A 26062-nucleotide genomic window follows, 5' to 3' on the forward strand; every position below is an offset into this window, starting at 1 on the left:
ATCTCTGTAACTTTGCAAGTGTGAGGAGGATTATGGCAAAACAATTCTCCATCCCTTCTCTTACTGTGTAATGCTTACCGTAGGATTCCCTAACCCTCCGTTGGCTGTAATAGGGAGGATGGGTGGGGCTTTCCTCTTTTGTGAGGGAACTTCCCAGCATGGGAAGCCACGCACTATATTTGGTTTGCCAAAATATTAAGAATTTGTCAGCTTGTTCATGTTGAAAATGCCTTGCCACCCTCAGTCTTTGATTTTAATTTCCAACTTTATTGGTGATTTTAAAAATCAAATCTGTTGCTGTGGTAATGTTTCTTATTTTTTCCCTCCAGCTATTTTAAAGTTGTAAACAGATTTGATTGTTTCATGGAAAACAAACACATTAATTTACAAAAGATACCTAAATTTAGACATCAGATATACAATTACATATATTATAAAATGTTGCAAGCAAATATTTTAATGTTTTATTTAACAAGCAGTAGTTGCAGTTTAATTTTTAGTGTAACAGAGTAACAGTTATCTACAGAATATAAAATATTACAATAAAATAGTGGAATTGTTAACAGGAAAAAAAAAAGATTTTCCGTTACAAGCCAAAAATTGCCATGCTGTAGTAAAATAAAGGTTTCTAGAAATTTTTGGTGGAAAATTCTGTGATCAGCAAACGTTTATTGTATTTTCTAACATTTGCTATTTTATCAGAAAAAGGATAAAGAACAGATTATGCTCTCCCTACTCCTGCTTTTCACAGGTGCCCCTTTCCGCCCTGTCATCCATTCAGAGTTTGTTTCCCCCTATTTTCCATCTGCCCCATTGAGTGGGTGGACATTATATATTTAACAGGAATGAAGAACATAGATTAAGAATAGACATATTTTCTTGGGATTCCTATATGTCAACTCCTAGTGGTCTTAACTTTCCAGGAGTCCTGAGCATGCCCAAATCTGGAAAATGAAAGAAGTGGCAATTTCATGGTTAGGAAAGGTCACAGTTCACATGACCCTTTGTGACCTCAGTGAGGTAATCTGGCCTGTTACTATTTTATATTTTGAAAGCACTGTGTAAATATTGATCAATTAATCCTCTTTAGGTATCAGTATTTAACAATGAGAGGGTTGTATGAGGCACAGGGCTCTTATGGTTTGAACTTCTATGGTTGCTCCTTTGGAAGAAGTGGTCAATAATGGGTGTTATTTTCTGTATGAAAGACTGGTTCTGTAAACCATTTTCTAACCATGAAGTCAAAGTGTTTTGTCTTTTGCTGGTTGCAGCCTAAGGTAGCTTCTGTTTCTAAATGTATATTTTTCTGTTGGCAAGATAACTCACTTTTTTTTTAACTTGCCAAAGCACTGAATGAAGACATGGTTGGACTGAAAGAGCTGCTTGATATATATGTGAAGGACTTGGTTTGCCCAGTGGCAGGTTTCATTCCTCATCTTAATTAACAGATCTATTTGCCATATATCACAAATGACTTCTGGAAATTATCCTTGTTTCAGTTTTTTGTTTTTGTTTATTGCCATTTGATGTTGGTTTCTGTTTTTGGTTGTTGGCTATGAATGTCAAGGATCTGACTTGACATACTTCTCAGAATTTGTGGAAGACAATGTATTAGCTATCCTATTTCTTCTTGCTCTCATGCAGGAGTTCAGTTTGTTTTTCTTCCCCTTCTCTGTGCTTATTATGTCTTCTACAGGATCCACATTTATGAGTTGCCTCAAATACCTGGCAATGTTTTTTGACCAATCAAAGTAGCTCTGAAAGGATGTGTTTTAATGCCCCTATTGTTTTTTGCTAGATTCCTTAGGACGGTCAGCCAGCTGTAGTTTCTTATGGGGGCTGTCTGCATGGGCTAAAAGACCCATGCTCCCCCCAGCTTTGCACTGTCTTATTAAGACAACTCAGGCCATTAATCCCTGGCTGGGATTGGGCTGGAATCTGGCAGAACAGATGCAGATCTGGTAGACCCGGCCCAATCCCTGGTCAGAGGTGCCTTAATGCAGTCCAACCTGCCTTTTGTTGTGAAGTTTCGTGGAAGCTCTGTAACAAACCTCAGCAGGTCAGAAGGCCCCATGAGCCCCTTACCTTACTCTATCATTGTCACTAGTGACATGGAAACAGGATACCTAGCCATGTACCTGCAGCCAGGTGTCTTGTTTCCATGTCAGATGCAGTGATGGGGGTCTTCTTACTAATACTAATAATAATAATAATAATAATAATAATATTTATTTGTATACCGCCCTCTGGCAAACCAATCCGGGCGGTTAACAACAGTAAAATATAAAATATGACAATTAAAAACACTTTATCCCTCCCCCCCTTAAGACAGTATTAAATAGTATAACATATTAAAAATGGGTTTTTTAATTACTAGGGCAAAGTAGAGAAAGGTCAGGGGTGTACAGTGGTAGTGAGTTTGTGGCACGTAGTCTGTTCTCATCATGTCCACACATTATTGCTTCATAACTTTTGGGAGGTAGTAAATTAATTGTCTGAAGCTTAACAGTATAAGTGGAAAGCCCTGTTCACAAATTATTCAACCAACACAGGCAATCACTTGAATCTTTTTAGTATGCTTTAAATTACTGCTATTCATAACTTCCTTAAATGGTATTTCTTTTACTCAAGTTACAGCTTTCCCCATTGCTCCTAAAGGACAAAATAACCTTGGTCTGCTTATCTTCTGTGCTAATACTATATTGTAGGAACACAAAAGAAAAATGGGTTTATCATGTTTTGTTTATTTTATATAAAATATGAGACCCAAAGCAGCCCACAACATGGACAAAACATACAGCTAAAGGCAATCATGGTTGAGTATTCCTTATCTGGAATTCTAAAATCTGAAATGGTTCAAAAACCAAAAGTTTATTCAGGTGTGGCTGAGATAGGACCCAGAGCAATGGATGCAACCTACAGGGAAAGAGATTCCACCTCAACATTAGGAAGAACTTCCTGACAGTAAGGACTGTTCGACAGTGGAACACACTCCTTCGGAGTGTAGTGGAGTCTCCTTCCTTGGAGGTCTTTAAGCAGAAGCTGGATGGACATCTGTTGGGGATGCTTTGATTGAGAGTTCCTGCATGGCAGGGGGTTGGCCTGGATGGCCCTTGCGGTCTCTTCCAACTCTATGATTCTATGATTCTTGTTGACTATTCTATCAATTGTTATATGCTTTGTCTAACTGATCCTGGTCACTATCGAGTTTCAGCATTCTGGTCCAACTAAAGTTTATGAAAATTTCACAAATGTGCCATCATTTACAGCATATTATAGTAGCCCACACAAGATGTACATAAGGCAGCCCTCATTGTATTCTGTCCAGCATCTCCAGGAGTGCAGGATGGTTGGTGTACCAGTCATAGTTATGCGATTGCTTTTCCGACTTCTTAAAAAATCTAGGCCTCTAGGATCAGGGCTGGATCTAGGAGTATATCCACATTTGAAGGAAGGTATACTTGCTTCAAATGCAGTTTGAACCCCTCTTTCCTCAGCATGGTCTTTTCTAGACTGTTGTAATTCAGTTCTGAAACAGTCTCCAGTTCCCTGTTATCTAACATGAACAATTTGGGAGGGGGGGTGGCTAATGAGAGAAATAATTCTGTGTATTGACTCAGCTGTAGATTTGTATTTGTCCATGTGGGTCATCTTAGTATACCACCTGTCAGCTTTGATAGTTAATTGTCTCTGGTTCACCATTTTGCTTCTAGATCAAGTGAATAGACCTTAGCATTTTAGTTAAAAAGAACCAAACCAAACCAAATAGATTGCCAAATCCACAAATTCTTCCCTCCTTTGTCAGAAATGGACTGCCTACCAAAAACAGCTTCTTAGACCTGACAAGAGAGCTCCTTTCCCATGTAAAAACATATCCTCAAGCATTATTTCCTTTAGATGTAATGCAGTGTAATACGGCTCAAAACTACTTTTAGAAAACTGTGTAGTTCTTCTGCTTCTAATATTTGCTTGAAGGGAGCAAGCTTATATAGAGGGCAGCAACTTTTTAATATTATTCCCATGTATCCGATAACCTCCAGTTAGCTTAAAGAATTGTGTTTTAGTTAACCATCATATTTTGATCTATCTTTATTGGAAAACACCTTTGCTAAATCTAGGTTTATAATGAATTCTTTAAAAGTTTTGAAAAAGAAAGAGCAAACAATGCCTGAAAGTACATTTTTACATGAGTCCTATCACTCATAGTCTAACATGAAAACTCAGGACTAATACTGGGGCTGTCAAAAGAACATTAAAAATATATGTCTTTTTTAAAAAGTGTGAGTACAAAAGGAGCTGCTGTTTTTCACTGCTGACATCAAAGTGAGTACTGGAGGTATATCAAAGTCTTAAACCTTATCCATTAGTAATGCTCAGTAAATAAATCAGCCGATCTGGGTTTATGAGAGGTTAGTCTCCTCCCCACCCCACTTTGGGTTGTATTTCCCAAGAGAAGAAGATGCCTAGTGTAGTGATCTGTTTTGAGTAAGAATGACTTTAATGAAACTGGACATAGAAAAGCCAAATACTGTCAATTTGCTTTTGGACATATGAACCAGTACTTTTAATAATATTAAGCTATTATTTTAAAATAATTACTATTTTGTGATAAAGTATTTGGAAAACATTGATTTTTAATAAAACTTTGAATGTGCTATTAAGAAGTAATTTAATCTAAAACTGAGTACAGGTTGAGTCTTCCTTATCTGGAATTCCAAAATACAAAATATTCCAAAAACCAAAGCTGATACTGTCTTTGGGAGAGCTGTACTTCATTCCAACATATCTTGACTATATCACAGAAGTTTGGCTTCTGTACTGTGTTTCAGGGTGTTTCCATCCCTTGAAACTGTTTCTATACTGTTATTGCCTTCTGTGTGTAGGGAGGCAGTAACATCATCAAGTTTTGATGTTTCTCATTTCACTTTTAATGTTTAATACACTTTTCCGTTGTTTGCAATGACACTTCTCCCCCTACTTGTGTAGCTTGCTGACTACTCTAATTTGTGTGAGTTAAGAGACCACAAAGAAGAACAGGTTGCATACCAATAACTGTAGGTCTTTGAGTGTTCATCTTTGAACTCTCACAACCCTGCCTGTCCTCCCCTCATCATGCCCTGCCTATCTTATGGATTGCTGCATTGGTGTTCATGCAATTAGTGGTTTAGGTGGTAAGGTCTCATATAAGGTTGTTAGCAATGGGCAGGACTACCACCAAAACACTTGTGTAATGCTCTAGAAAGTTCCAAAAGATGCATTGTGGAGGCACCAGATAATTCATTTGTGGGAGTTCACAGATGACCACTCAAAGAACTATAATTGCAGTTATGCAACCTGTCCTTTTTCAATACAGATTGGCAATGACACAATCAATTAATCATTATCATCATTATCATGTGATGTGAACTTTTAATTGGCTATAGCTCAATTCCCATCTCAAGCATTCAAGATTATCACATTGGTGCCTCTCCACATCTCATTTTTTAAGTTGCAACCCCTCATCCCCTCATCTTAATTGTTCAGTTCCAAGAAGGAAGAGCCAAACCAGCCCGCCACCTGCCTGCACCAACTCAAGTCAGCCCTTCCACAAGGTAATTTCTCTGGCCTGGCAAATGTTTGTTGTCTTCCAGCACACCCCACCTCCTCTCTTTCTATGCCATCCTTGTATCTTGTCAAAGTGTTGCTTCTCTTTCCTTTGTCCTTCGGGTGACCAACCACCACCACACACATTTTGTTGAGACATTCCAAGCTTCCTCTGCTACTACTGCTGCTACTGCTCAGACACACAACACTTGGCTAGGCTTAGGCTCTCAGGAACAACAGCAGCTAAGCTACACCTCCTCACATTGCAGGAGTCACTGTTTAGCTGGAAAGAGAAGAGAGAGGGAAGGAAAAAAAAAAGAGGAAATGGAACCAGAGAATTTTCACCCCAGCTAAATACCGATTCTTGCATTGAGGAAATGTAGCTTTGTTGCTGCTGCTGCTCCTAACAGCCTATGTCTAGCGAAGTGTTGTGTGTTTGTGTGGCAGTGGCAGCGGAAGAAGGAGTGGCAGCAGCAAACAAATATGCATCAGACAGAGAAACTCCTGAGACACAGCCAATATTTTTTTTAACAGAATAAAATTTGTAGTCAGTTAAATAACTTACATCTAACCCAATTTCCCAATACATCTTGTTATTTTTAGAGCACAAATTACTATAGTGTGGCAACTATCGCATTACAGCAGATTACCAAAATTAAATATGACTAAGCCAATGAAGAAGACGAGGATTCTAGGAAATCTCTTTGATCCTGTGACAGTTCCTAAAATGTATGTCTCCTAGTATATTATTGGTTGATGGCAAAGCAGCCTGCCTGGCACCCATCTTTCTGGTTGGTACAGCTTAATGTAAATGGTGAGATTAAAGGAAAATAATTTGTAAGAGTAAGTGTACTGTAAATATTATTTAGCTGTTACTTTGCACCGAATATGTGCTTTGGAGTATATAAAGCTTAGAATATATTATGTGGTTTTTACAGTTGTGACATTTTCCCCTCAGTAATGCTGATACAAAGCTAAGATTTTTTTTGTTTGAAATACAGTACTAAAAAGGCCTTGGGCTACAATTCTGTTGTGCTAAAGAAGACTTGCCAGACATTTTGGAACTTCAAAAGAGTTAAATTTCTGATTGAGACTGTAATGTATTTTTTGTTTGAAGTTTTTAAAAAGATAATAGCAATTGTATACAGATTAGGCATGAGACTTGCAAGCATAGATATTATTCACACATACATAAAACATTTGCACTTAATTTTTTAGGTGCTCTTCCTATCTGATGAAATTTTTGAAAGTCCCATTTTACCATAAACCTGTTTGTATACTATTTCCCAGATCCTTATTGTTTATTCCCATTGAAATTAAAAACAAAAATAATAAACATCTTCAGTTCCTAGGACCATGTACCCCAAAACAAGTGTTGTCATACTTCCGATTCTTATGGTGAGATAAATATCACAATTGAAATACAGTATATAAGAATTTATATATTCTGTATAAACATGATACTGTATTTGAAACCTGATTTTGCTCAGTACTCTTGGGCATGAATATCCTTCACAGTGCTTGCAAATAAGAAATGTTGATGTGTACATGAATCCTAAAACATGAGATGTAGCAAATCTCACCTGGAATATTATGTCCCTTTTGGGCATCACACTTTGAGAAGAACATCAACAAGCTGGGAGGATAATGAAAAGATCTGAAACTAAGACCTGTGAGGAGCAACTAAGGCTACTGGGTATGTTTAACTTGGAGAAAAAAAGATTATGAAGTGATATGAAAGCTGGCTTTAAATATCTGACGGGGTGTCTTGTACTGTAGAAGATGTCGTGTGCTTGCTTTCTTCTGCTCCAGAAACTACTGCATGAATCAATTGATTCACATGACAAAGCAGTACATACAGTATAGGGTGTCCAAAAATTGTGTAATTGTGTGGTGGATTGTCCTTCACTGGAGGTTTTAAAACAAATTGGATTGTTATCTCCTGGGGCTTTAGCTGTGGATTCCTGCATGATAGAGGACTGGCTTAGATCAGTGATGTCCAAACTCTGGCCCTCCAGGTGTTTTGGACTTAAGCTCCCAGAAGCCTCAGCCATCTTGGCTAATGGTCTGAGATTCTGGGAGCCGAAGTCCAAAACACCTGGAGGGCCAGAGTTTGGACATCACTGGTTTAGATGCTCTTAGGATTTCCCCCAGTTCTGCAGTGCAGTGATTTTAGTTCACACACTCATACATCCAGTAGATACCCCGTAACTGAATGACTCAATGTTTGTTTTGACACAAGATGTGGTCTCTGTGAATCACGTGGAGACACTGTACTACATTTGTGCCAATAATAACTTCATTCCATCTGATTTCTGTTACCCTAAATTCTTTGCACACCAAGGTGAAATCTAACTGCTACACATCATGTGCTATGTGCTCATGTGTCTGTTTATAGCATGCAGTAACAGCTCCAAAGTGATTCCTTCATGTGGACTATTCAATTAGTCTTGATACTTGTTTTAACTGTCTTCTCCCAATCTGTGTGTACCTCACAATCTTTGTTTCTCTCTACTTCAGTACAGCCTTACCCTCCTCATCTGCTGCTGCTAATTCAGCCACTTTTGAGAGTTCATAGTCCACAGAGTGATCCATCTTTTGTTCAGACTGAACATGTTCTCTACTGGAGAAATCTTATTCTGTGTAAATAGGCTGCTCCCCTTATATTCTAGTGCAGTCATTTAAATTTGTAAAAAGTTTAGGTAACATGCTTATTTTTATAGTTGGATGACAAGCTGAACTCTTGGAATTATAACAAATGTTCTAACTGCTTATAGAAGAATGTTGAATTCTCAAAGTACAGGGCAGCCTGATCTGTCTGTCTCTGTCTGTCTCTTTCTATCTCAGTAAGAGATGAATTAAATTGGGAAAATAATCATTAGTGAATACCATGTGTCTGATGCACATGTAGATTTTGTTTATGTAAGCAGATTTGGACTTTCAATACTCAAATCAAGTATACACAGTTTTAATATATCCACACAGGATATTTTTGTTAGTGAGACTTTCAGTTTGCAGACATTAGATCCCCCAAGTCCACAGTGAATAAATCATGTACCTTGCTTATAAATCTCTGCAGATCATTTTGAACACAGTGCTGCCAGCCACCTGCAATTTAATTTTAAAACAAATTTTCTCTAGTTCTAAAAGTTAGCAGGTTTCTGTATAATTGTACTCTAAGGGAACTTTAAATATTATGCTTTTGAAGTAGTATTTTAAAACAATTCACAATGCACAATATTTGGACAATGAATAAAATGGCATGAAAACAATTTCGTAATGTAAACTAGTTGTAGGACATTCTGTCTCATGTAATAAAATTTCAAGATGGCAGATGAGACTGGTAACAGGATATTAAAATGTTTGTGTATTCTGGTTGTGATTAATTTTATGTTGAAAGTGCTACTGGAAACAGCTTAAAACTCACTATTGGTTCATTAATTTCCCCAACACTATATTAGTCATACCAATCTATTGTCAGTCATAATTATGCAATATTTGTACAATAGTTTTAATTAGTATATTCAACCAAAACCTAGTGTGGCACAGTGGTTTGAGCATTGGACTGTGATTCTGGAGAGTAGAGTTCAAATCCCTGCTCAGCCATGGAATCACACTGGATGACCTTAGGCAAGTCACTCAGTTTCAGTCCTAAAAAAAAATCCTAGGGTTGCCATAAATTGGAAACAACAACATGCTGCCTAATCTCAGGGCTTACAATAGATACATAAGGGGCTTGACAGACCAGCCATTAAGGCTGGCCTGGGGGTGGAGTTGGGACATGGTGTCCACATGCTGCACACCCTGACTCCACCTCCAGGCCGGCGTGATGCCACACGCCGCTCCACATGGTGCATGGCATTATGGTGTTCCTCTGGTGCTGTATTTACATGATGCAGCACCAAAGAAGTGCGGAAAAGCCGTGCTCCAGAGGCTATAGAGCCCCAGTTAAAATTAATTGCTTCCTCCTGTGAAAACCATATAAAAACACTTCAACAAAGTGTTTAGATATATGGACCTGGTAAGAATCTGGGAAGCTGCCTTATACTATGTCTGGGCTTTGGTCCATTTAGCTGAGTATTGTTGATACTGGCTAACAGTTCAGCAAGAACCATTTCCCAGCCTTCCCTAGAGATGCTAATGACTGAAGCTGGGACTATTTGCCCCCAAAGTGTATGCTGTGTGTCTGTACTCTATCCCCTCCTTTCTGCTTTGTTTTTTGTAAGCAGTTTGTTTATTGCTCACATAATCACACTTAAAATGATAACACTCTTGGTTTCTTTACTGTGCATTATGCAATAATTACTGACAAATAATGTATTTAATTTGTGTGAGTTGAAAAAAAGTTCTAATTTTCATATCTCAACAGATGACATATGGCTAAAATATTAAGCATTTGGCCAAGACCATCTCTGCTTTTTTCTACACAACTATTTTTTTTATTGTGACATGAAATAATTTCTCTCACCCCCCCCCCCTTTATTTATAGTCAGTCTTTTCCTCAAAACTGTAGTAGAACAGTTTGAGACAGAGCTGACTTTCAGGGTGTTGAGAGTTAGATAATCAGTTAGATAATCTTCCTGCCTTTTTATTCTTGCACAAAAGTAGATGAAGTATTAGCTCATTGCAGAGGAAAAATGTTTCTTTCCAGGGATCCCCCCTCCTCTTCTTAGCATAAAAAAGGGACCCAAACTCTACTGTATAAATGTGAAAGGCTGGAGGGGTGTTGAGGAGAAGTTGGCGGCAAGGAAACCTGGTTTCACCAAGTCATCTTCATATGTCAAAATCTAGATACAACTCTTAAAATTTATAAAATTAAAAAATAATATTTATTTTGTTGGATTAATGTCACCCAAAGGGTGCTCAGCAACATCTCCTCTTCATCTTGGAGAAAAGTGACCAGTGGGGTGCCACGGAGTCCTATCTTGGACCCAGTGCTATTCAACATCTTTATCAGTGATTTATTTGTATGAAGGAATAGAGGGCATGCTTATCAAATTTTCAGATGATACCAAGTTAGCAGGGTTTGCTAATACTCCAGAGGACAGGGTCAAAATTAAAAATGAACTTAACAATATAGAGAACTGTGCCAGTACTTACAAAATAAATTTCAACAGGGAGAAATGTAAGGTACTGCACTTAGGCAGAAAAAATGAAATTCATAGATATAGGATGGGGGACATCAGGCTTAACAAGACTACAGGTGAAAAGGATCTAAGAGTCCTAGTAGACCATAAATTGAAAATCAGTCAACAGCGTGATGAAGGAGCTAAAAAAGCCAATGCGATTCTAAGCTACATTAATAGAAGTATAGTGTCTCTAGATCAAGGGAAGTAATGGTGCCACTCTATTTTGCTTTGGTCAGGCATCACCTGGAATACTGTATCCAGTTCTGGGCTTCCAATTCAAAAAGGATGTTGGGAAGATGAAGAATGTCCAGAGGAGGGCGACTAAAATGGTGAAAGTTCTGGCAATCATGCCCTATGAGGAGCAACTTAAGGAGCTGGGTGTGTTTAGCCTGGAGAAGAGAAGGTTAAGAGGCGATATTTATTTAAATATTTGAGGTGATGTCATACTGAAGTTGGCGCAAGTTTGTTTTCTACATCTCCAAAGACTAGTACCCAGAACAGTGGATTCAAATTATGGAAAAAGAGATTCCACTTCAACCTCAGGAAGAACTTCCTGACAGTAAGAGCTGCTTAACAGTGGAATAGGCTCCCTCTGAGAGTGGTGGAGTCGTCTTCTTTAGAGGTCTTTAAACAGAGGCTGAATGGCCATCAGTTGGGGGAACATTAATTGTACAGTATGTTCCTGCATGGCAGGGAGTTGGACTTGATGGTCCTTGAGGTCTCTTCTAACTATGATTCTATTACTCATATCTGTGATGATAGTATAAACCTTAAGGATTGCTAATGGATATTATGTAATCAAACATGTTGGTGCAGTCCACTTAGACACAACTGCCACCTAGCTCATGCAGCCTCTTAATATCAAAGGAGCTGCATCAGTTGGCTGGTAGTTCCATTGAAGTAAACTCTGCTAATTTCTTGGATTACATGATGTCCATGACATGTTTAGGAGGTAATATAGATATGGATGTACCAAAAAGTGTTTATATTGAGGGAAAATAAGAGGGCTGTTCCAACAGTGAAATAAGGGAGAGGTGGGAGGTAAAGGAGTGACCTGGTTTTTCAGTAGTTCACAGCTATAATTCTTAATTGTTTATATGTTTCCATACCCGGTTAGCTAATAATATAATACTTTTTGGAGCTATATTTTTAGCAGATCAATACAACAAATATGAGAGAAATGTCTTGAGAAAAATGTTGCATTGAGAAAAATATTGCATTTCTCTTTATATAGCCTATCGATTATGTCAAAAAATGCCTTGGTATATAGAGTTATATTTACATAATCACAATTCTGTGGGGGTAATTCAAACAGAAGAAGAAAAATATTCACTATTCCCAGAATATTGAGGTTCAGTAATGTAATCCAAAACTGCAATGACAAAGTAGTCAAATATGTTTAAGAAAAATGGCCAAAGTCACGCTTGTATTTTTACAGAATGTGTAGTATCTGTGCCATTAATTCTAGGCTGATTTCTTTTCTACTCACTGTGCTTTTGTGCATAGCTTATAAATCTCTTTTCATCTGCTTATATGACTTTTTGAAAGCAAGTCTAACATAATATAAGGCAGAATGAAAGAAAGTCAGTAAAGGTTGAAGAGCCAATCAAATTATTACAGATTTCTCAGTGAACACTAATGGACCTTTGTAATGTGATTAGTTGTGAATATCTGTGCCCTCGTTTACAAGGGTAAAAGTATTCAAGTAGAAGTATAGTATGTTCTTTGCTCAATTTGGATTGATTTAACCAAAGTGTGTTTTGCAGGGTCTGATGACTGACTCCCATGTGAAAGTTTAAGTTTCCATAATAGTAATCTATTAAATTACTAAAGAGTAACAGTTGCCATGATCATGTTCTGCTGATACTTCTTAGTAGCACCAATTCTTCAGGTAAACAATATGTAGCAGTTAAAAAATGAAGGGTTAATTGTACAGTCTGACAAGTCTTAATTTATGGTTTTAAATACATATCCTCCAAGCACATTGTTTGTTCTGTTAAATTATTTCCTTTGGCCATGTTATTTCAATTTCATACAACTTGGACCATTTTTGTCTTACAGCTCTTGCTGTTTTATATGATACATTGGTGATAGATTTATTTTAATAATGAAGATATATCTTGCCACCAAAACCAGGATAATTTCCCAAATGTTGAACTAGATCTAATTGGCCCAATTTGACGATAACAAGAATGAACACAGCCAGCAAGCTGAAGACAATTTCATTCTGCTCTAAAACTGTGTGTATTTGGTAGTGAGTTCAATGAGGTCTTAAAAAATTTGAAGTTGAATCTTACCACATTAGAGGTATTTACAGGAATGGCTCTGGATGAGGTTGCACTGCCTTTGGGAAATAAAAATGTGTAGTCTCGCTATGCGGTTAGATCAAGGTTTTTGGGGCTGATCTCAGTTATATAAATCTTTAAGCTACTGTGAGAATGTTCTGGCTGAAGACCAGGGTGCAAATACTATTCTGAGAACCTTTTTGTCTGATGAGAAAGATATAAATACTTTACATAAGTACATAATCACTGTAGCATCCTTGTGATACCAAGGATTTATAATACGCAGGTTTCTCATGGACGGATGTTCTAGCCATGGTTATTCATGTTCTGGTATCCTCTTGTTTAGATCTCTTCATTACATCTTTTCATGGGCCTGTTGTTGAACCGGATCTAGAAACTACTGCCAGTACCAAATGCAATGGCTAGTATAGTAACTAGAACAAGTTAGTGGGGAATTAATTCACCATGCGGAAGAAAAATGATTAGGCACACTTTAAACTTGCTTAAATACATTGTCACATATTTGTCTTTCTGTGATTATTGTTTAATATTGGAGTTTGTGGTGGTGAGTAGATGTGTACAACATGTAGGGCAGTCTGTGAGTTGTCTGAATGAAGTGGGCATTAGTTGTCTATACATGAATCAGGAGACTGATCAGTAAAATTGGTGTGCATGAACAGATGGAGTGCAGGAAAAGAAGTTAGACTTTTTTCAAAAATGTTATTTTGAGGATTTACTCTTTTAAGATTGTTTAAAATAAACTGACCTGTACAAATATAATAGCTCTTGCTTTGTTTCTTGGCAAATACATTCATCCCTCCATGCTTGCGGCTTTGATATTTGCGGATTTGATTAATATGTTATCTTTAGGAATATCTAGGTCCTTCAGTGCAACTCTTTGGTCAACTTTAACTAAAAGTTGCACTGAAAGAGATTCCTAAAGAGAACACTCTACTAGGCATTTGTAGATCCTCCACTTCAGTTCTGTGGTCAGTGTCTGTTGATGTTGACCACAGAGATTTTTTTATTTTTTTATTTATTTATGGTATTTATATCCCACCCTTCAGCCCTAAAGGATATCTTTAGTTGCACTGGAGGACCTAGAGATTCCTAGAGAGGTGTCCTCTCAGGTAAAAATGTGGTGTTTTGTTATTTCCGGTTTTTCCTTATTTCAAGGGGGGGGGGTCTTGTGCCCCTAACCCTAGCGAATATGGAGGGACAAGTGTATAATAATCTGTAAGGCACTTTAATAATTTTTTAAATAATAAATTGAGCAGGCTGCTTTTCATCCTCCCCATATCTTTGAGAATTAGTGAAATGTTATTGTATGGTGCTAAAAGGAGGCTGTGTTCAAAATACATCCTTGCAGTTGAAAGAGAGATGAACAATTATGAATTCAATTGAATGCAATGTTATGGCCAAATTTCAAAAGAATCACTTGAATATGTGTCACAGTATAGCCTTGGTATGCTGTAGAAGAAACCACTGAATTGCCAACCTTGTAAAAGAGTACAAGTTTTCCATCATTTCAGTCTTTGTCTTCATTAACACAATTCAGAGTTCAAAAAATAAGTCTGTTGAAACTCTCAAAGTTTAGTCATGGGATGGAATGATTGCATTGAAATATCTATTGAAATCACTTGACACTTCACTAGACACTACTGAATTAAAATAGCTGTTGCTGTATAGTGTATCTGAGCTGAGAAAATACATATTTTTTTATTTGAGTGTGGTAAGAAATGCTGACAAGGAGATTGCTGTTGCTGACTAAGGAGACTACTGTTATTCTTTACAGATTCATCTAATCTTGTAGTTTATAACTTCATAGCTGCTGGGCAAGAAAGGAATTTCAAATTTAGTTCAAACTCTCATATTTTACATATTACATTTGAAAGTAATATTATTGCATTTCAAGAAACCTTACATGAGTGTAATTTAAAATAACACATACAGCTAGAACAGTGGTTCCCAACCTGTGGGTCGGGACCCTTTTGGGGGTTGAACTACCCTTTCACAGGGGTCGCCTAAGGCCATCGGAAAACACGTATTTGCATGTAGCAATGAAAATAATTGTATGGTTGGGGGTCACTACAACGTGAGGAACTGTATTAAAGGGTTGTGGCATTAGGAAGTTTGAGAACCACTGATCTAGAAATATTTTTTTCAAATTCTAATCAGAATTAATTCTTTTAACACATTCTACCAAAAAGGGATAATCTCTGAACTTGCCCCCATCATATTCCACAAGGAATTATTACTCATCTGATGTGGAATTTTAACTTAGGGTCTGTGTTCTTGGAATCTACCTGGTTTTACAGTTGCAAAAATATTTGGAAAGATACATTCACCATTTATTGTTCAATGGTCAGGAGATCTTACTATGCATGATTGTATATTTTGTAAATGTCAGATTTCAAAAACCTGTATTTTAAAAAAATATGACTAACTTATATTGATATATGTGCCTAGCTCTTGTTCATATTGTATATATTTTCTTTCTCCAGTTCATATAAACCCCTGTGCAATATTAATGCAAAACACAAAAGATGACAATTTCTATATGAAGCACATATATGAAGTGTATGTATTTTACTTGACTGAGGAACTGACTTATACTTACTTTTGTGTGCCTCTCCCCCCAAAATATATTTATTTTTAAAAACTGGCTAAGACATAATCTAGTTTATGTCATCTTTTGAACATCTGGTGACATGTGAAGAATGCTTCTCCTGGTTATAGTTTTAAGCTTTGATAAAAAAAAGAATGGATTTTATTTTTAATCTCCATAGATACGGTGCATTCTGTTTTCATTATCTGCTACTTTGTCACTTGCTGGAGGAGAGGAACCCTTTTCATCTTCATTTTTACCTGAAGATCTTTTAGGAACACTTTACTTTCTCTCTCATGGTATTAAGGCAAAAGATACCACTGAACCTACAAAGTAACACTGCTGCTGAGATGTCTCCTGGACTTTGTGATTGCAAATATTCATTGTCACCTTCAATTGCTTCTTTCTATCTTTGTGCAGGTGACAGATCAATCTGTTAAAGCATTCGCTGAACACTGTCCTGAGTTGCAATATGTTGGGTTTATGGGGTGTTCTGTTACATCTAAAGGAGTCATACACCTTACCAATGTAAGTACTGCAGTAAAATTTGCTATTGACAATTCCAGTTCAAGGTAGTCCTATATAGCAAGCATAATCAAGAAGAAGCAATGTAAAGGGCATAGTTGATTAAGATAAAAATTAATCAAATTTGGTTAATCATACATAGTAGTCACATTTGAGAAGAAGAAATTTTTAGGAGGAATTTTTACGTGAATAAAAATATTGTAGCTATATACATTTAATTAATAGTCTCATGCTAAGTAAATATGTTTAGTAAAGAAGCCCACAAGCATGAGTACCGGTATTATACAACCTCCAGTACAAGTGTGTGTGTGTGTGTGTGTGTGTGTATAATGAACAATGAATAAATGAACAACAATATATATGTGGCTGTGTATGTATATTTATTTTATGAACAGTAATCATTTATAGCTTTATCCTCCATAAATTTGTCAAATACTCTTCTGAAGCAGTAGGCAGCTATGGAAGGCAAGGAGGCCACAGTAACCCCTCAGGAACCCTTGTAAGGTTGTATCCCCCACCATCCCGGTTCCTGGAAAACATCTTTGGCCCCAGATGCCCTGTAGGAGATTTGTAGGCATTCTTACAAAATATTTGGCCTTTCCTGGGCCCCTAGAGGACATTTTAAGGCAAAAAAAAAAAAGATGTTTTCAAAATTCTTGGGAAGAAATGTTTTTATTCCTGGAGGGGCAGGGGGCCTCAAAACATGCTCTCCACAACTGCTTGAGGTGTCATCTTGGAACAAAAATAATTTTTCAGTTTTTTTTTTATGCCTGGGAGTCCTGGGGAGAAACTGCTGTGGTGGCCACAGGACACACTTTGTCCTGCTTTTGATCTAAAGCAACCCATTTTGACAACCATTCTTACATATTCTGTAGTGAATGGTATAGTTTAATGGACTTTGTGAAGAATTGCTTCCTTTCATCTGTCCTTTTCTCTTTCCTCATTCAGTTGCATATCTTCAACCCAGTTTCTTGTATTGTTCCTTGGGTGGGTGTTGGGTTGGAGACTTCTCTCTATCTATTTTCTCCACATAATTTGATTTTAAATGTCCACCATGTACTATCCCTCTTCACCCCCCTCCCCACACTAACATGCCCCAGATGTGCCAACCTTTATTCATGTGAGAGGTACCTCAACTACTTGATCATATTTGTCCCTTTTCTAAATCTTGCTTAGCACTACAATATACTTTTGAATATGTGGTGGCCAAAAGTGTACACAACAATATGAATATGGAGACCTTATACATTTGTGTAAAGATTTCATAATGTTGGCAGTTGCTTTTCTTAATATTTCATCATGTATTCACTGCTTTCACATCTGCTGCACAGTGGATCTCAGTTTTTTGTTGATCAGTCACAAAGATCCCAAGATCCCCTTACTGGTCAGTCATCCTCAGCTTTGAACCCATCAGTACACGTGTAAAATTAGGATTTTTTTAAAAAATGCTTTTGTCCACGTATGAATCACTTTACATTTGTTTACTTTGAACTACATATGCCTTTTAGTATCCATTGTCCTGATGTGAGGAGAGCTTTCTGTTTTATGTACTTGGGTGGTCCATTCTTCAGCCTGAAAAGCAAGACTAGAGCCTGTTACAGACTGCCAAAATAAAGCTGCTTCGGGTCTCTTTGGAGGTATGCTGTTTAAATGATGTATGCATCCTAAGAATCCAGAAGTTGCACCAAAGCTGCACTCCAGTGCTTAGGAATGGAGTGTGGCTTTGGCACGACCTCCGGACTCTTAGGACCCATGCATCATTTAAATAGCATACCTCCAAAGAGACCCGAAGCAGCTTTATTTTGGCAGTCTGTAACAGGCCTTGGATTCATTTTTTGTGGCATACAGCCAAGATGTTTCTTTCAGCCAGTGGGAGATCTGTGAAGTCAACCACGATATCTAGGACTTGTTTTTAAGCAAGTGGACAATGTTACTATCATTAAATTTGGTCAGTATGACCTACCTCTTTAGCTTGGAGCTCAAGTGGTAAGGACATTATTCTGCTGACCTTTCTGAAGCTCCTTTTTAAAAATACTTTCTGTAATAAACTGGATATTTTAATTCTTACAACATGGCTTTCCTAATAATTCAGTATTTGATTTATTTATTGTACTTACAGATTTTTGTGATTTTAAATAAAATATGAAGTACATGCTTTTCACAAGCTAAATCAATGATTAACTCTGTATGCTCTTGAATACTCTTTGCATGATGTTCTGCTTAGTCTTGTTGCCTGACCAGCTGTTGTGTCATTTTATTCCTCTATTCAGAGCATGATAGTGCTTAATCTTAACTTTGTGATTATAGGGGTGATTGTTAGAGACCTATGTAGCAGGCACTATTGAGAGTTGAATGCTGAAAAGTTAAAATGAAGAGGTTCTGTCCTCAGTTACTATACTGAAGCCACCCTAAAGTTCACGAAAAATCTCTTCCATTTAACCAATATGTAGTACACTTCCTGGGACATTGTTAGGAGGATATCAAGTTGGGGACCTTCATTTTGTAAAATCCTCATGTTCTTGAAGAATCTCTTCTTTCTTTTCCTTAATTTACTTAGCTCTGAACTAGCAGTGGAAGCGCAACCGCAGCCAATGGAGGTTTTCCCCCTCCCTGCCGCTGCCAAGGCCAGGGCCTCCCAAGCGACCTGGCCAGGGTTGCAGGAGAGAGAGCCCACACTAACAACCCTGGATCGTGGAGCCACGGACATGAGTAAAGAGATGGTGCACTGGCTCAGGTCTTTCCTCACCCAGGTCATTGCCAGGGCTTCACAGGGGGAGGCCGGGCCCAGCGAATCGCACCCTGTCGAGTCTGCCATGCCGATTTGGGGAGGTGGACCCTTTAACTCCTTGGGAGGTCCCCCCCATTCATGGAAGCCCCTTCCTTCAACAGGGACCCCCCTTAGCTGCCGGCCAGACCACCTTCCTTCCCAGCTACCGGGATGGGCCTCCTGCAGTGGGATGGGGGTGCCCTTGGGCCATGGATTACAGCCGTTTTTTCTATGGCCCCATGGGAGGGGAGCTGCTTGCACTGGCAATCAGAGACAGCCAGCCTGCCCATGCAGCCACTCCTGGGAACAACCATCTTGGCCACATGGCCCACCATGAGGGCCGCTATATTGCCCCCAACCTGCAAGTGTGCCATCTTGGCCGCATGGACACTGATGGGGCCGCCATTTTGATTGTATGGCCTCGGATGGGGGCCGCCTTTTTGGAAAGTCCCCGGGCGGGCACCCTTGTCCACTGCGGGTCTCCTAACCTCCTCAGCCCAACCCCCCCCTCCCCACTAGTGTTTTGTCCCAGGCCTTCCCTCAGCCCACCAGCCATCCCTGGGAAGAAGCGAGCCCTGATCGTGATGCGACAATGCAGGGCGGGAGGTCCAGCAACGCCTCTTCTCAGTCCGTTCCCCCCAGATACCCTGCCCACGCCTAACCTAACTCAGACCTCCTCTGGGTCCAAGGGGGACGATGATGAAGCTTCAGGCTCAGATTCCAATTCTGAGCACTCTTACTGCCCCCTCATAAGTGGGCCAGATATGCTAGAGATCCCTCAAAATGCAAGCGATCCCATTCCTCTCACTCCTCCGATGAGGAGGGGTTTTTTTTGAGGGGGCTTGAGTCTTCGGACTTGGAGTCCAAGGAAAGTGAATTGTCACATGATGAGGGTGAAGACAAAGAACACCCCCATGTTCTCTCACCTTTTCAGGCCTGAAGATTATGCCACCCTTATTCAGAAAACTACCAAGACCCTCGGCATTAGTCTACCTTCGAGTCAGCCCCCCTGCCAGACTCTGACCTCCCCAAATGGTCTCGAGATCTCCTTGACCTTCTCCCTAATGCAAATACCAAGGTCAGACAAACAATCAATAAGATTGCCAAGGTGTCCGCCTTTGCGGCAGGTGGCATCCTCTATACAGTTCAGCAGTTTGCTAGGGCCCAAGCAGCAACCGTGGCTGTCAAACGGCCAATCTGGTTTAAAAACTGGAATGTAGATTCTAAGTTTAAAAAAACCTTAGCTTTCACCCCTTCCTGGGCACTAAGTTATTTGGTCTCTCATCATCTCCCAGGGTCTTTACCAAGGTAATGGTGGCCCTGGTTGCTCATTGGAGGTCTCACCGCATTCACGTTCATCCTTATTTGGACGATCTCCTGATCCGGTTGCCCTCAAAACAACAGGCAATCCTCGACACCAACAAGATTCTCAGATCGTTGGAGGAGCATGGCTTCCTGGTCAACCTGGAAAAGAGCACACTCCATCCCAGCCAACAGATCCTTAACCTGAGTGCCAAGATAGACACTCAGTCAGGAACAGTCTGCCTCCCCCCAGGATCGGATCAGGTCCATCCAGTTGACTGTCCAAAAGGTCCTACAATCATCTTGAGCCAGTCTACAGCTATTAGCACATCTACAGAGTGTGATGATTGCGGCTATTGATTGCCTGCCTTGGCCAAGGTTCCATGCCAGGCCCCTCCAATGACTTCTCCTTCCTCACCAATGAGCCATGAGGCCCAAGAAGATCCTGGTTCCCAACAATGTGCACCGGCCTCTCCGTTGGTGGACCTTTTGGTCAGTCTCAAGAGGTCGGCCCATTTGGGGGACAGACAAGATCCAGATCACCATGAATGCCAGTCTTCGAGGTTGGGGAGCTTTCTGCGGGCCGCACCTTGCCCAGGGCGGTGGAACCTGGAAGAACTGTCTCATAGCATCAACTGGCTGGAACTACGAGCGATTTGTCTTGCTCTCCTATCCTTCAAACAGCTAATTCTCAACAAGCCTGTCCTGATAAGGACAGACAATATTACTGCCAAGGCCCGTGTCAACTGTCGGGGGGGGGGGAGACAAGATCTCGGCCCCTGATGGACGAGGCTTAGACACTCCTGACTTGGGCAGAGGTCAATCTACTATCCCTGGAGGCCGCACATCTGCAGGGACAACTAAACTCCAATGCAGATTGGCTAAGCCGAACCAACATAGATCACGGAGAATGGAGTCTTCAGCCAGGGGTATGCCAGATAATTAAGTTGACATTCAGTCGTCCGATCATGGACCTGTTTGCCTCCCCCAGCAATGCGAAGACCCCAGATTCTTCTCGAGGTTCCAGACAGAGGGGTTGGAGGACTGTAGCTTTGAACTGCCACTGGCTGGCGGGTCTCCTATATGCCTTCCCACCGGTCCTGCTGCTGACAAAGCTACTGTCAAAGATTCAGAGGACCAGATCAGAGGTCATCCTGGTGGCCCCAGCCTACCTCTCCCAACCAGACCAGACCTGCTGTCTCAAGGTCAAGTTCACCATCCAGATCCAACCTGGCTTCAGCTTTATGCCTGGAGATTGAGTGGCGCATGTTGACCAGCTATGACTACTCCCCTGAAGTGATCGAGTCCATCCTGGCGTCTAGACGGCCATCGACCATCAAAATTTGTGAATACACCTTCAAGGCTTTCAAGAGGTGGTGTAAGCGCAAAAAGAGGGACTTTGTTTGGATCACAGTCGCCACACTTCTTCAGTTCCAGCACAGAAGGTCTGAGCATCCTCCCCACCCTGTCTTCCTGTTGGCACTCGTGGACAAAAATTAGGTGTTTTCTGCTTGTGTTTAAAAATGCTATCACCAATAAGTTTTGCCAAAGCCTACCTGGTCTTGCTGGTTGTTCAGTTCTGTACATCTAAACTCCTAGAGAGGCCTAAGCAGTTCTTGGCTGATCATTGACTGAGGCTACTAGGGGTCTCTCTGCCCATAGAGGCAGGGCCAGGCCCCTGGCCTTTGTTTTTCTCTCCCTGCCTATCAGGAGCCTAAGAGGCGGAGCTACTCAATGTTAAGGATGCTCGGACCTTCTCTGCTGGAAAGGCACATATATCAGGTAAGTACCAACGTTCCATTTTGTGTCTGTTACTCATAATTAGATGCTGTCTTTGCCATAAGGACCTGTATGATAATAATTGTTAGTGGTATAAAATGTGTAACAGTGCTCCATTTCTGAACTAAGTGAATTAATTGCTCTTATTTCATCCTTTGTATTCTTTTGTTAAATTTTAAAATAAAGTCGATGTCTTTACAGTAAAATTCTGGCATCTTTAACGAGAGTTTCTAAACACAGGTAATTAGCAAAAGGAATAGATCATAAATTAAATACATTGGCTTCCAAATTCATTATTATTAGTACAAAGCTGAAGAGTAAATAGGTTGTATTTAAAAACCAGCAATAAGCAGGGTCTTCATTTCATTGGGGAAATCTCAGATTCTCTGTAGTCTAGGTGCATGCTTTTGAAGGTGGTACTTAGTTTATTTGCCTAGGATATGGTACTATTTTCCATGTCTTTCTTCATAATTTTGAGGAAGAATTTAAGAAAGAGCTCTGATTTACCCTGTTAGTGATGGTATGATATATTTGTAGAGATGCTTATAGTAGTATTTTAATCCATTCTTGAAAAAACTGGAATTAACACAGAAAATTGCATGCCTCCTTTTAGCTGTTGTGAAAAATGGAATATTTTGCAGCAACATGGGACCATGAAACTACAGTCTCCTCTCCTTTTTTACGGGAATCCGTTCCGGAACCCCTTGCAAAAATGGAATTTTGCATATATTCAAGACCCATTGGCTTGAATATAGGGGCAGGCACACGAGGGTGCCCCATTTATTCTCTCTCCATTTGTCCCTTGTGCATAATTGAGGGACTTGAGTCCGAAGACCGCAAGAATGGAGAGAGGACTGCATTAGGTTAATTATACAGTACAGGTTGAGCCTCCCTTATCCAAAGTGCTTGGGACCAGAAGTATTTTTTATTTGTTTTTATTTTCGAATATCTGTATTGGGATATATATATACATATATGTACATTACTTCCCCTTTGAAGTACAGTAATGCTCACCTAAATTAAAGCTGGTTATATCCAGTGCTACTGTTGCTGATTGACTTCCAACAAAATGCTTTGCTCCTCTTCTTGATTCTCTAGTCTCTGCAGCACTCCCAAACAATGAGGTTTCCAAGTTATCTAGAACATGTGGTGGTCACGCTTGGGCACTAAAGTGGGAAGGGAGAATAGTTTCCTCCTGATCTTGCTGATCAGTTCCATCATGACAAGTATCCTTTTGGGCAGGGATCGACAACCTACGGCCCGCGGGCTGCATGCGGCCCGCCGAGGCCTAGGATCCGGCCCCAGGCCGGCCCAGCCACAGATTGCCGCCGGGGCCTTTGGCCTCCCATGCAAGCACATGGGGCCTCTGGCCGCTGGTGCAGGCACGCGGGGGCTTTGGCTTCCCACGCAAGTGCGTGGGGCAAGCGGCGGGCAAGTGGGGCAAGGAGGAGCAAATGGGGCAAGAGGCGGGCAAGGGGGGCAATTGTCTATAGAAGCCTCAGAAACATGCATTTATAGTAACATTTTTTTAAAAATCAGCAGATTTTTTTGTGTGTCCTTTTTTAAAATTTAAAAAGTGTCCTCCATTTTAAAATTTTGTCCTACATTTGTCCCGGTTTATTTATTTATTTATAAATTATTTAATCCCCCCCCCCCCCAAGTTGTCTGAGGTACAGCAACCCGGCCCCCGGGTCAACAAGGTTGCCTACTCCTGCTTTTGGGTGCTGGCTGTTGTATTATGCAATAGAATAATAATTCTAAAGTACACTTTTTTTTAAGCACAAGAGAACTTTTAATACAATAATTATCTTTCAAAAATATCCCTGGACAATATCTCCAGAGTGCTTTTAATGTTTGTAACAACTATAATACCTTTTTCGTAGGAACCTAACTTTTCAGGGGTGTATCACAGCATGACCCATTTTTATTGTGTGGTAACTGTGATGAGCTACTCTTCCAATATTGTGTCTTGTGACCTTTATTAAAGGAACATTTGCATCTTGTGGCTCATAAGGATATTGGGTTGGATCACTACATGGTCATCCCTACAGTACATTGAAATCAGCAGGATAGAAGTTAGTTGTTGAGTTCAGTAAGTCTGACTAAATACTGTACAGTGGTACCCCGGGTTACGAAATTAATTCGTTCCGCGGTTAATTTCGTAACCCGAAATACCTTCGTAAGCCGAATTCCCATAGGCGCTAATGGAAAAATAGCTCTCTGCTGCCCTCCGGTGGCGGAAAATAGCGCCGCGGTTTTTTCGTAACCCGAAGAAACCTTCGTAAGCCGAAGCAATAAATCCCTATGGGATTTTTTCGTATCCCGAAAAATTCGTAACCCGGCGCATTCGTATCCCGGGGTACCACTGTATGTAACTATCCTGGTTCCAGGCCCAGCATTTCTGTCTGCCAGTAGAAACATCCCTTGGCTCAGTAATCAGGTCACTATACCCTTGCCAGCAGAAAATTGGAAGGCCATTTTCACTGATTCCCCTTCAGTGTGAAATCTTCAATACCACACCCCACTGTCCTCAAGTGCCTTGACAACAGATTTTTTTGGGGGGTGGTGGTGGTGGTGGTGGTGAGTGATGAACAAAAATAAATAAATAAATAAATAAACAAATATTTCCACTTGCTATCCAGGGATTTGAAATTGAGGGATTTCGACATCCTCAGATTGAAATGAATAATAATAATATTTATTTGTATCCTGCCTCTCTCTATATTGGATCAAGGCAAGTAACAACAAACAAAAGAACAATAAAAATGCTACACAGCAAGTCACATGTAAAAACATAGCAAAAACACCCTAAAACTCCCTCCCACCCTAAAATCACGTTAAAACAACAATTCCCAATAAAATGCTCCCAATAAAATCAATCACAATTACAATCCGGTGGGAACGGCTGTGCAACTGGAGAGTAAATATTACAAGGAGATCAGTTAGGGAAGGCCTGCCGGAAGAGATCCGTTTTTATTACCTTCTTAAATATGTTATGTGGTGGATCTCCTCTGGCAGGTCATTCCAGACTTTTGGAGCGGCAACAGAAAAAAATCTTCTGGGAAATAGTTACCAGTGTGGTTTTCTTAGACTGTAAGAGATTATTCCCAGAGGACCTGAGAATGCGAGAAGGATTGTATGGGAGGAGGCGTTCCCTCAGGAAAGCTGGACCCAAGCCATGTAGGGCTTTATAGGTAATGACCAACACCTTATACTGTGCCTGGAAGCTAATAGGCAGCCAGTGTAGGGATTTTAAGATAGGTGTAATAGGATCAAATTTAGAACTCCCTATAACCAATCTGGCTGCCATATTTTGAACCAGTTGCAGCTTCCGAACGAGGCATGAGGGTTGCCCATGTAGAGCGTGTTGCAGAAATTGAGACGAGAGGTTACCAATGAATGTACAACCGTTTCTAGGTTTTCCCGTTCCAGGAAGAGTCGTAGCTGATGTATCAGCTGGAGCTGATAACAGGCATTCCTGGCCGTCTCATCCACCTGAGATGACAGCTGAAGCGATGAGTCCAGGAGTATCCCCAAGCTACGAACACAGTCTTTTAGGGGAAGTGTGACCCCGTCCAGAACTGGAGAGTTTATCACCATTCCCAGATTAGGATTGCCTATAACGAGTACCTCCATTTTATTTGGATTCAATTTAAGTCTATTTTCCCTCATCCAATCCATTACTTACCTCAGACAGTCATTCAGAGGGGAGATGCCATCCTTGGTCACCGAAGCAGTCCGAGATATGGAGAACCAAATTTGGGTGTCATCAGCGTACTGATAACACCCTGCCCCATGTGTCTGGATGATCTCACCCAGAGGCTTCATGTAAATGTTGAATAGCATTGGAGACAGTATCGCGCCTTGAGGGACACCCAATTTGAACTCGTTCTTGGCTGAACAACTGTCCCCAAGCGACACCATCTGGAACTTACCCGAGAGATAGGACCAAAACCACTGCAAAGCAGAGCCCCTGATTCCTAACCCTCTTAAGCATTCCAGAAGGATACCGTGGTCTATGGTATCAAAGGCCGCTGAGAGGTCCAAGAGCACCAACAGGGCCACACTTCCCCTTTCAATGCAC

The 26062-nt window shown here is 40.2% G+C and overlaps 1 protein-coding gene across 2 annotated transcripts in view; it reads left to right on the forward strand.

Annotated features, from left to right (window-relative positions):
* FBXL17 (F-box and leucine rich repeat protein 17) overlaps positions 1–26062 on the forward strand; it is a 207344-nt gene that overhangs the window by 42947 nt on the left and 138335 nt on the right. Inside the window, exon 5 of one of the 2 annotated variants that reach the window (XM_042451394.1) lies at positions 16026–16133. The exons of the other annotated variant lie outside the window; for it this stretch is intronic. Within the exon in view, the coding sequence (XP_042307328.1) occupies positions 16026–16133 (108 nt within the window). The remainder of the gene's footprint in view (positions 1–16025; positions 16134–26062) is intronic. 2 annotated transcript variants of the gene reach the window in all.

The sequence above is a fragment of the Sceloporus undulatus genome, chromosome 2, assembly GCF_019175285.1.
Source record: "Sceloporus undulatus isolate JIND9_A2432 ecotype Alabama chromosome 2, SceUnd_v1.1, whole genome shotgun sequence".
NCBI lineage: Eukaryota > Metazoa > Chordata > Lepidosauria > Squamata > Phrynosomatidae > Sceloporus > Sceloporus undulatus.